Genomic DNA, 11,768 nt, shown 5'->3' on the forward strand with positions numbered 1-11,768 from the left:
TGATGGAAGAGAAGACACCCTGTACTAAAATATTCACAGTTTTGATGAATACAAAAGTCGGTGTATCTCCATAAACAGCCTCTAGTGAAGGCTTACCAAACCAAAACCAAACTGCTTAATATTTCTCTGGATGGGGTCATTAGTCAGAAACAATGTTAATCCAGACATCATTGAGAAACATACACACAGTTCAGTTTTCAGCAGATATATAGAACAAGGCCGACAAATAAACACAAGCTGCACTCTTAAAATAAAAAGGAGTGCCAAGACCAGAATACTTTCGGTCACAAGGGCTGGGCCGTGGTTCGGCTGAGTCAGGCAGCCGGTGAATACATAATACAGGAAAGAAAGAAAGTGAAAGAAAGAAGCGAAGGGACTTTCCAGCTTGGTGTGGCGGTGTGGTGCAGCACTGGTGCAGAATAGGCTTGTTGGCAGATATTTACATCCAGAGACACACATGCATGTGCAGTATATGTGCACACAGAAGATGTATATCTGGTACACCACAGTGATAGATGCAGCAACTCGGTCGGTCACGATATAATCCGCCTTAATTACCCACATTTCCCAACTTTCTGTGCACGCTGTCGGCCATTTTGTGTTGAGGGTTTTGAAGCTCTCATCCTAAGATGGCGGCACCTTTTGGCACCAGCTTTTCTGCTTTGTGCCCTCATGCCTTTGTTACCCGCAGGTGGCACATAATTGCTGATGGGAATCAGCCGAGTTTACCGATGAGTCACACTGTGCCTGATGTAAAACTTCTCCGCACTGCCCGGTTTATAAGAACAATGACAGATTGGTTTAATTTTAGCAAGACTGTCACACATTTTTATCAGCTGATCCAGGGGACTTGCATGTAATCTTTCAGTGAATGTTCAAACATGAAAATATGTTGGGAGACATTTGCACATTATAATATTGTAGGTCATGCCAGCAAGAGTCATTGTTATAGTGACTACCTCTATTTAGTAATTTTGCATGTTTAGCCCCTTTCACCCTCTTATTTTAAGTTCAACATTGGCCATTTCAGACCTGATTCCCTCCCCTGCATACCAGACTGCCTCCCCCACGATGTACCAAATAATTTAGTGTACCATTCAGTCTTAGTGGTCCGACCAGTTTGTCTTCCTGTTCCTGACCACAGCGTGTTATCGGTTTTGCCTGCCTGCTACCAAACTTTCTAAACTCACACCGAGTGAACAGTTGAATACTTTCAATTAGCTCTGTCTCTGCTCGAGTTCACATATTTGTGTTAAGAATAGGTAAAGTACAAACAATTTTTGAACATGACATGAAAATACATTTATAAATAATTCATACATTTTTTAGTGTAATACCCGCATGACAATTGGAACTTATGCATCCCGTGTTTTGACTCCCCTCATAACTGATGTCACCAGCACGGGCTCAATTGTTCATTACAATGTGAAATCAACAGGGAGATAAAAACAGAATAAAACGTCATTCAAATCCAGAATAAACAAATGCCTGACTTGTGTGTGACACAGAACTTCAGCCGCCATTTTGTGAATTCACACAAGCCTTGGCAAAATGGTGACACACGCCGCCCAAGCTGAGCCTGATCCTTGTCGATAGAGGGGGTTGGTGTTTTGAGATCATGCAGCGCTTCCCTTCACTGTATTTTACTGTTTATGACAGCTATCACCAGGCAACTCTCCAAAAAGCCGCGCTGCCAAAATAAAACAACAACCTGTTGGTAGTCAGGGACTTTCCAGGTCAACTCACACAGTAAAACCCAACCTTCACCTTGTACGACAGTCGAGTGGCTTAAAACTAGACATCCAATTTATTTAGATTTATATTTTTTTATAGCCAACTTGCAGGAAATAACTACAGCAATATAGTATATATTGAAGTGTTATGTATCAATAATTTTAGACAATAGATACTGAAAAACCCAAAGGCCTTTAAAGACAATTAACTTACCAGTATGACAAAACTTGCAATTAACTTAGTGATACTAGAATCATTAAATGTCATTTTTAAGTTACATTCTCTCTTCACTGTGGATTAAAAGCTAAACTACACTGAATGCTGTAATTCCATTTTGCTATAGTTTTGAATTATCACTTCATCCTTGTTGTGCCATGTAGGAAAGTGTTTCCAGATCAGTTTTTAATTTACTTTTCTTTACTATGTAACACTGGCATCTTTGTTCTCCATGTTTATTATATGTTTAATTTATGTCACTTTACAAAAATGTAACACAAGGCTTGAAAAACATAATCATTGACTGATACTTTCCCGTCAACTGAGCTCTTTGACTGTGATGCAACAAGCCTCATATCTTTAATTTGGGACACAGTCATGAAGCGACCTTTGGTCACTCTAATCATGAATCAAGGTTTATGGAGTCAACTGTGTGTTGGCATGTCAAACTTTTATTTGTCTTTACCAAACACCAGGAAATGGAACAGAAAAATAACAGAGTGGTGACACATCCATCAGAAAATATGTTTAATTTAATTAATTTACAAATGTCATTTTTACAGTCTCCAAAATGAATAAGAACAGATAAGTTGTGATTTCAAAGGCACAAAAAAAAAACAAGAAAAAAACAAACAAACAAATTGGTCCAAACAGTTTAATTCTCATAATCTATACAAAATATTTACACACACTCCAGCTGGCTCTTTCTGTTTTACCTCCTGTCTGTCACATACATACACATCGACTCTGTCACAGTATCGTTCACATTAAGCCACAGCATCAGGTTGTCTCTGTGGTGAGTTTCCCTCAGTGAAGAGCTTCTCTCTCAGTTTGTAGTAGCTCCCCTTCCTGTCCATCAGTTCCCGGTGAGTCCCTCGCTCCTGAACTCTGCCGTCACCAATAACAACGATCTGGTCCGCCTTCTCGATGGTCTTCAGCCTGTGAGCGATCACCAGCAGCGTCTGGTTAGGACAGTTAGCCAGGGCCTGCTGAACCTGTGCAGAGTCAGGGACAGAAGTATGTGTTATTTCATCATGTGGTATCCAACTGTTATTCAGACAAATAAAACAAACAAATAAAAAAAGTATGGAAGCTTTGTAAAATGTAAATAAAAACAAAATGCAGTCATTTCCAAACAAACTGTGTTTACTGAAGTGCTACTGAGCCTTCAAATAATATCCTTTATATAATCATTAACCCTTTCACAAAGTGGTGAACATCGACCCATCCTTGTGTATGAACTATTGAGCCCTTTGAGGGGCCCCTTTCACACCCAATCATACTACTAACACCTGTTACCAATCAACCTGTTTACCTGTGGAATAATCCCAACAGGTGTTTTTGGAGCATTCGACAATTTTCATCTTTTGTAGCTGCCATCAAATTCAAATTAATCATATATTATATTTAACATCAATGAAGTTGATGAGGTCAAACATTAAATTAATTGTCTTTGTGCTGCTTTCAATCGAGTAAACATTAAAAGAGGTTTGGAAATTATCACATTCTCTTTTATTTATGTTTTACACGTCACCATACTTTTTTGTACACAGGGTTATAAATAATTTCATCGATCTTATTCATCTTTGTAGCTTTATTCTTCAACCACCCAGCATGCAGGTTTACATCCTGCAATATCAAGGTCATGATGAATGTAGTTTAGACCTCTGTGGACGGTGAACAGATTTAAGGGAAGAACTGTAGATTCATCATTTGAGAATTTTGAGAGTTTCTCTGCTTTATTCTTTTAAGATAATGTGAAGATTAAATTCTATAATTTAGGTCTTGATAATTTCAGGTCATATTCTTTAAATGTGTTGGTTTTATTGAGGTAGTTAGTATTTTTTTTTACTTAGCAAAGATGAGTGAGTAAATGAGGTAGTAAAATGACTGGACATCACTGTATTAAAACTTGCAGCATACCTTATTTTCACTCTCAGCATCCAGAGAGCTGGTTACTTCATCCAGGATGAGGAGCTGCGGCTGTCTGACCAGAGCTCGAGCAATGGCGATCCGCTGCTTCTCGCTCTTGGACAACTGGCTGCCACCTTCACCCACCTCTGAGAAATAAAACATTATAAGATCAAAAACAGATCGAGGTTCAAGGTTCCACGTCCAGATTCAGAAAGATATAAAGAGTTGAGTCAAAAATATTGTATGTGTATGTTTAACTTTATTATGTACAACTTTAATCTACATGAATGTTTATTGAAATAAATAAAAGTCAAAAACTTTTCCATCAACAATCTGCAGATTCCATCATCAAACTTTCTTGCAAAGCAGGTTTTTAACCACACAGAGTCATTCATGTAAAACATCATGAAGGGTGCTCCAACCTGTATCGTAGCCTTTGTCTAGCTGCTTGATGAAATCGTGGGCGTTGGCTTTGCGTGCGGCTTCCTGGATCTCATCCAATGAGCAGTCAGTCAGCCCGTAGGCGATGTTGTCTCTGATGGAGCCAGAGAAGAGAACAGGCTCCTGGCTCACCACTGCAATCTGTCAGACACAGTTGTATTATACATCCAAAAGTAAAGTTCACACTCATATCGTTTTAGAATTGCAATCATCTAATTAATGTAATACTTCAATTAATATTAGAACTAACACTTTTTCAGAATTTTGTCACAGCTCCTTCCAAATTCGACAAAAACAGCTGATTCTTGATAGTCTAAACAATCACCGGAGTGCTGAAAAGAAACATGAATCCCAATAGCTCACTGATTAGCTGTGTCTTTGTTGTGTATGCCCAAGTTCTTCAAGTGAGTCTAATCATCAGGCCCATTGCCACTGGCTGAGGATCTAGTAAGATTGTTGAATGTTGACGTTATATTTGGAAATTCAAAACACTTTAGACACAGATAAAAGACAAAGACAGGAGCTCCCAGAAAAGAATGGTGAGCACCAATCTGGAAAACAGTGATGATAAATTACCTTCTTGTGGAGGAAACGGTGATCATAGGATTTCAGTGGTTCGTTGTCCAATAGGATCTCTCCATCCTGCGGCTCATAGAATCGCTGCAGCAAACTCGCGCAGGTGCTTTTTCCTTCTCCAGATGGACCCACAAGTGCCGTCATCTGACCCGACTTCAGCTCCAAAGAAAAGTCCTGCAGCAAGAGGACATGACGGTTGGAATAACAGTTCAACTGCAATATCTGACATAAAATCGAAATTTATCAGAGATATTGGTTAAAACTGATTTTTGCACCTCTAATTTCTAATAATAAACAACACGTCCCTTAGTCTACATGCAGCTGAGACCTCACCTGCAGCACTGTTTTGTCAGGATACGCAGGATAGGCGAAGCTGAGATTGCAGAAGCTGATGTGTCCTGACAGCCGATCAGGTTTGAGCGTCCCCTCTGTGCTGACCTGAGGTTTTCGGTCCAGGTACTCAAACACTTTCCCAGCAGCCCCCACTGAGTTCAGCATGTCGCCGAAGATGTAGGTGAGTGTCTGAAAGATGGCAGGCATAAAACAGATCACTTAATAACACTGGTTCTCATTTAAAGAGTCAGAGTTGGAGTATGTTAAATACAGATGATTTTGCAAGCAACAAAATCTTTAATATAGTGTCAGAGAGGCACAATAAGTCTGGTTAGACTCACTTAAAAACAATGAGACAAAACAAAAATCTTTATGAAGACATTAAAGCTCACATCCTTCGTTTGAAACCAACTGTTATTTTTTTTAATAAATCAGTTGTTCATGGTTCGACTTAATTTTGCATATTCTCTTTTTTTAATGCTGATGAAAAGCACTATCAATTTTCCCTTCTGTGTGAAATATGCTGTATAGATACAGCTACAAACACTAGAATTTCTATTTTTAGGTGCTTGCAATCACCAGCTCTGACTCATAACAAAAAGCATTGTGGGATACCCTGATGTTGTCTCCAAGGTCTGACTGGTAGAGGATGAAGGAAACCAGGTTGCCAGTGGTCATCTGTCCGCTCCGGATGAACAGCCTGCCGTAGTACAACATGAAGATCTGCATGCACAAACCTGTCAGCTACAAACACACACAAGAACGAAATTCAATAAGGTGTTTTGTAATAATGAGTCACAATTTTACAAAAAATGTACGGACTTCTCACCCTCCGAGCGAGCAGGTAAATCGCCCTGACAGTGTCCCGTCTGGTCTTCAGGGTGTGTGTGTCCATCAAGCGGTCGTCATAGCGACGGGCCTCATGTTTTTCTGTGTTAAAGCTATGCACAACACGGATACTGGACACTGCCTCGTTCGCAGCCTCATTCGCTTGAGCGATGGAGTCCTGCACTGCAAGAGACAGCCTCTGAGGAGGGAAGAAAACAGAAGGACACAAGGGGATGAATAATTTGTCTCAAATCAAGGAAAATATATCATTTTTTAAACTTCATGGTCACACAGAATTGTTTAAACTAAGCATCTCAGTATGAATTAATGATGTCTTATCAACCCCTTTTTACCTGGTAATGTGTGTCGTAGATGTTCTGAATGAGGCCTGTGATGGGCGTCTCCATCAACACGAGGAACGTGAGCTTCCATGAAAGATTCATCATCAGGGAGATCATGCCCATTGTCTTGATGAATGTCCTGAGCAGCACGTTGACGTTCAGACACACAGTTCTTCCCATCAAGTTGGTGTCTTTAGACAACCTGGACGTGATTTCACCTGACAGAGAAAATGTTTACAGATTATCTTCTGTCCTGTTCTGTTCTTGCTTGATCTGTCTTGTCCAATATGTCATGTTTGTCCTCGTCCTGTCCTCTCCTGCGCTGTGTTTTTATATTAAACATCCAGTCTTGACCTGACTCGTTCTGTCCTTCATGAGAAATTATTCAATACAGCATAATCACATGTCATATTCGAGGTGGCTTACCTGTCTTTGTGGTCTCAAAGAATCCAATTTCCTGTTTGGTCAAAGCCCCAAACAGCTTGACTTTTATTCTGCATGTGTAGGAACTGATGGCACAAAGTAGGACGCCTCCTCTGCAGCCTGCACTCACAGAGCTAACAGACCAATCAAACAGAGAGTCATTGAGATGTTACGCTGAAACTGATGGATGAATGTCTCGTGAAAACACGTCACATACCTGCCCAGAGAGAACAGGCCCATGAAGAGGACGGCAGATATGAATTCATTTGGCTGGTAGTGACTGCCGAGGATGTCGATGACTCGCCCAGTGTAGAATGGGATGAACATCTCACCTGCGAAGACACACACACACACACACACACACACACACACACACACACACACACACACAATGAGTGATGGAGATGTATCAGACAGGTAAATCATCATTAGACTCAAAGAGCAAGGAACCATTTTTTTAGAGGCTGCTGTTTTAATTCCCACACAAACACCCGTACTAGTACTGAGATTCTTAAAATCTGTGACATCACCATCATCCTCATCATCGTCATCATCGTCATCCTCCTCCTCCTCCTCATCATCATCATCATCATTTGTTGTACTCACATAGAACAGCCAACGTCAGGAAGACAAGCCCAGCAAGCAGCAGGAGATAGTCGGGTTTGTATAAGTACAGCACTCTCATAAACAGCTCTCTGGCCTTCTGCTTCGTCTCTTTCCCCGCCTCTGCATCGTCGCTGTCCGGGACGGTGATCTCCCAAAACAGCGCAGCAGCCAGCGACGCTCCGGCGCCCATCAGCCAGCAGCGCGTATCCGGCAGTAAGCCACACTGCGTCTCCTCATGGTACAGCGCTTTGGTGCCGGTCTCTAACACGGCGGGCAGCAAACTGTGCGCTGTTATAAAACGGATCAGTAACGGTGTGAGGTGTCCGAGGCTCAGCACAGTTACAGCACTTAGTGCCAAGAACCGAAGAACCGCACAGACCCAAAGACGCGCAAGATGCCCGAAGACGCTGTTGGCCACCGCAAATCCTGATGCGTAAAACAAGGACAGGTCGACGCAAACTGCGACAATCAAAGTAATAACTTTGCAGGTGACTGTTGCTGTACTGCCCGCCATCTTCCTCTCAAAACCGTCCTCGTTTGACCCTCTCTGCCGCAGAACCAGAGTTTTAGATTTCATCAGCTTTCGGTTTCGTTTTCTGGCAGGACCAGGGAATTCCCTGAAACTCTAACTGCAAAACAAAATAATCTAACTATCACCATCATCGTCATTATAATGACATTATTATGACATCCAGTGTCAGAGTATATGTGCCATTCAGACAATATTAAGGGATGGTTCACTGTAAAAACGAGAAATCTAACAGAACACCTTTCAACACAGGTTTTATTTGATTAATTGACATTAAATCATGTGTATATGCACTGTGATAGTCAGTATACAAAAACATGGGCAGGATTTTAATCATGTCCAGACTCAGTCATGTAGGCAGGTTACAAACCATCAACCAGGCATCATAAAGAGTGACATCATCCACAAAAGTGGTGCAACAAATTTCACTTTTACTTTTACATTTTACGTGTTTCTGTGGGGCTGTTTAGAGAAAGAACATCTGTAGTTCTGCAGGATTCGTCGAGACACATTTATGTTTATTTAGTTTGCCACTCAGGAATGCACTCATGACTCGGTGGCAAACGAAACAGTTGTTCTGATACAATTTCCATGTTCTCAAAGAAACTGTATGGTCTATGTCAGAGGTAACAACATACTTACTATCAACCCTCTGCTGAGATCATGTTGTTTGTCATGATTCAAGTCTCTCAATGATGAGCCACGAACTTGATCAGGTGTCATCTCGTACTAACACAAAGGCTTCTTGATATTACACGTGAAATATCTTTGGGATTTATGAAGCAATGCATGGAATTTTTTATTAGTAAAAGTTTTCTTGACTAATATTTTAACAAGCTGAATTAGTTGATAACATGGCCACAAAGTGTTTGTGTGTAATGGCAGCTGTGAGCAAAACAAATACCTAATTGCACGCTGCACTACAGTATCTTAGCAGGTTTGAGATGAAAAACTATATATTGATCACTGATCGAAGAAGGTGGGTAAGTCATTTCCTAGGATGACTTTCTCCTCTGTGCTGTGTTCGTCGATGGTCACAATATAGGCCACGCCACCGCTGGAGCCGTCACGGCTCATTGCCAAAGAGAGAGCTACAAGAGAGAGAGACAATCAGAGAGAGAGAGACGGGGTGAGGAGAATAAATTATATCTTATATGATATTCTATAACAAAACATTTTATATAACATAACTCTTCACAGCAGTCAGTACAAGAGGCATAAAACATCTGGATTCAAATCACTGATAAAAAGTTCTTTCTGTAGAAAATAACTTACTGTTGACGACGAACTGCTGGCAGTCCTCTTTGCTCATTCCCCTGCGATACTCAGCATCAACAAACCCATAAACATACGAGCTGCCAGAGCCACCGACTGCAAAAGGTTGTCTTGTGATCAGACCGTTCAGGGTTGCAAACACCTGGGAGAGTGGAAGGGCACAGAAACAGAGGAGGACAAGACAGGCTGTAATGTCAGTCTACTAGATGGACACCTGTAACATCAAGTGTGTTACTAGATTAGATCTTTTATTAAAAGCATTTAGAAACATTCATTTTGACATTGTTAACATTATTTCTCCCATCTTTGTTGTCGTTACTAGCACCAACACCATCGCAGTTGTCTTAACCTTGTCTTTGTGTGTGTGCACGTGTGTGTCATCACATGGCAAAATATGGTCCTGAAAACACCTGTTGTGTCGCTGACATCAAAATAGAGGCAGAGTGAAAAGATAGGTGTGGTCCGACCTGTGTGTACTGAGTCCTCGTGTAAAAATGTTCTCATGACTACTGTCACAACATGATTTCTAGTTTAAGCTTCATTGTTTTGCCTCATGTATCTCACTGACCTGCCCTCCGTCTCTTCTGTCCCAGCCGGCCACGATGAGATGTGCTGACAGCTCCTCCTTGTACTTGTACGAGATGTTCTTCACCAGAGTGGCAGCGGAGCGAACCTGGGGGTCCTCACCTATCTCCATACTGACATGAAAAGACATTACATATTATGTACAGGATTGTCCAGTCAATGTAATGAAACACAAAGTCATTTGTTTCTGTGTGTCGCAAGCCAAACAAGTCACTGCCTTATCAGAAATGACATGGAGGGTTTTTTGTTTATGTTTTGTTCTGCTTCTTCAGAATGAATTAAAAAAGCCAGTAAATATAAACAGACCAGATTCTGCCATAAAAGCACAGTAAGACTGAAACTGTGTACATTGTGGTTTCAGTAATGCTTCATCCCTCCATAAGTCACTGCTCAAATGATCAGCTGTTTTTATGTAGCTGGTGTCAGGGGGGCACAAATAGGAGCTCTAGTACCCATTGCCATTGAGTGATATCTATCTCAGGAGTAACAGGTGTGTTGGTCTGCTTCTAGAGTGAATGTACCTGTGGACATCCAGCTGGTAGTTGACCATCTCGGCGATGGTCTGAGCGTCTGCTGCAGAGCCTGACAGAGCGCAGTAGATCTTGTCATGGAGGGGCGACAGCTTGTTCATCACCCGGTTCACCACTGAGGCCCTGGATGGAGGGATGAAGAGGAGGAGTGAGTGGAGAAGTTGATGAAGAGCGAGAATAAAAGGACATAAAGACCACTGACATCTTAAAGGTGCACTGAGTCGTGTTGAGGGAAATTTTAATCTGAAGATAAAAATCCTCTGTGACTGATTTTTAATGTCTAAACAAACTCAAGACTGAATAAGCTTAATAAACTAACTGACCTCGGGGGACAACACAACTTCATACTGTCTTACTTTGTTTATATGTGGCGGACCCTGCCACCTTTCTAGCTTCAGCATTTCTGAGTTTGTATTAGACCATATGAAAACTATGAGTTTGAGTTTCATCTCCAAAATCACACATTGCCGCTTTAATAAAGACAGAAGTGGACACACACTCTCACACACACACACACACACACACACACACTCACTCACCCTGCAGATACGCGGGAGTCAGACCCCAGCACGACTCCTCCATTATACTCGATGGCGATGATGGTCGTCTACAGACAGAAGCAGAGCCCGCACATATTTATAATCATCAAGGTTTCACATCATCAGCGTCTCTCAGAAACATGAAGAAGCTCGTACTCACTCCAGTTTTCACCTCCTCCGACAGCCACTCCGGCCCTGATCCGTCCAACATGCTGCAGAGCCTCCGGTCACAGCCGGGACCGTCTCCGTCTGCCGGGGAAGTGAACGCGACAACACGCGGAAACACGAACGATCAGTCGAGCAGCTTCGCTCTTTTTGTCGTCGGACACCTTTGTTACAGCTCCAACACAATGTTTTCAACGTTTGACCAAGTCAACTCTACAGCCACACATCAGACGGCCTCCATCTTTTCCTGAATAAAACCGAAATTGAAAGTTAAACTCTGCGACGAGCCGTGAACCAGTCGGCTTGTATTTCTATCAGTTTGGGGCTCACAGTGATATAAACAGGCTCCATCCCAGTTAAAGCGGCACTGTGGAGTTTAAGAGACGAAATACAAAGTCGGATTTTTAAGATTTACAATATTAATGAGGTAGTAATACAAACTCAGAATTCTTTTTCCACATAAATGAATCAACACACTGTTCTCAGGGGAAAATACAGTCACAGAACACTTACTGAGGCTGAAGAGGTGGCAGGGTCCGCCACATAGTATGAAACTGTTGTTCTTTAAGGTTGGTTTGTCTATTCTATTTAGTCTTGCACACAGAGTTTGTTTATTTAGTTTGTTTAGGTATAAAAAGAAATCAGTCATGTTGATCTTTCTCTTCTGATTAACATTTATTCCCCAAAGATACATATAATGCTCCTTTAAAAACTCTTACGTTGTGCATTTAAC

General features: G+C 41.5%; 2 protein-coding genes across 2 annotated transcripts; both read right to left on the bottom strand.

Annotated features, from left to right (window-relative positions):
* Positions 1-2,454: 2,454 nt before the first annotated feature.
* Positions 2,455-7,982, bottom strand: tap2a (transporter associated with antigen processing, subunit type a). The gene is made up of 11 exons (XM_037089435.1): positions 7,413-7,982; positions 7,024-7,138; positions 6,810-6,940; positions 6,396-6,601; positions 6,044-6,241; positions 5,830-5,958; positions 5,215-5,403; positions 4,882-5,055; positions 4,287-4,446; positions 3,874-4,010; positions 2,455-2,945 (listed from the first exon to the last, which is right to left on the bottom strand). The coding sequence occupies exons 1-11, from the start codon at positions 7,924-7,926 to the stop codon at positions 2,718-2,720; spliced, it is 2,181 nt and encodes a 726-aa protein (XP_036945330.1). The 5' UTR covers positions 7,927-7,982; the 3' UTR covers positions 2,455-2,717.
* A 196-nt stretch (positions 7,983-8,178) lies between these two features.
* Positions 8,179-11,370, bottom strand: psmb9a (proteasome 20S subunit beta 9a). The gene is made up of 6 exons (XM_037090062.1): positions 11,031-11,370; positions 10,871-10,938; positions 10,323-10,454; positions 9,785-9,914; positions 9,217-9,358; positions 8,179-9,032 (listed from the first exon to the last, which is right to left on the bottom strand). The coding sequence occupies exons 1-6, from the start codon at positions 11,079-11,081 to the stop codon at positions 8,905-8,907; spliced, it is 651 nt and encodes a 216-aa protein (XP_036945957.1). The 5' UTR covers positions 11,082-11,370; the 3' UTR covers positions 8,179-8,904.
* Positions 11,371-11,768: the final 398 nt, after the last annotated feature.

The sequence above is a fragment of the Acanthopagrus latus genome, chromosome 3, assembly GCF_904848185.1.
Source record: "Acanthopagrus latus isolate v.2019 chromosome 3, fAcaLat1.1, whole genome shotgun sequence".
NCBI classification, from domain to species: domain Eukaryota; kingdom Metazoa; phylum Chordata; class Actinopteri; order Spariformes; family Sparidae; genus Acanthopagrus; species Acanthopagrus latus.

Bases quoted from the DNA above. Each gene is read 5' to 3' on its own strand.
- psmb9a (XM_037090062.1), bottom strand. From the start codon at position 11,081: ATGTTGGACGGATCAGGGCCGGAGTGGCTGTCGGAGGAGGTGAAAACT. The intron at 10,455-10,870 runs GTGAGTGAGTGT...CCCTCCATCCAG, and splicing joins GACTCCCGCGTATCTGCAGG to GGCCTCAGTGGTGAACCGGG. The intron at 9,033-9,216 runs GTAAGTTATTTT...TCTCTCTTGTAG, and splicing joins CCAGCAGTTCGTCGTCAACA to CTCTCTCTTTGGCAATGAGC.
- tap2a (XM_037089435.1), bottom strand. From the start codon at position 7,926: ATGGCGGGCAGTACAGCAACAGTCACCTGCAAAGTTATTACTTTGATT. The intron at 5,959-6,043 runs GTGAGAAGTCCG...GTGTGTTTGTAG, and splicing joins TTTACCTGCTCGCTCGGAGG to CTGACAGGTTTGTGCATGCA. The intron at 5,404-5,829 runs GTATCCCACAAT...GCCATCTTTCAG, and splicing joins ACCTTGGAGACAACATCAGG to ACACTCACCTACATCTTCGG.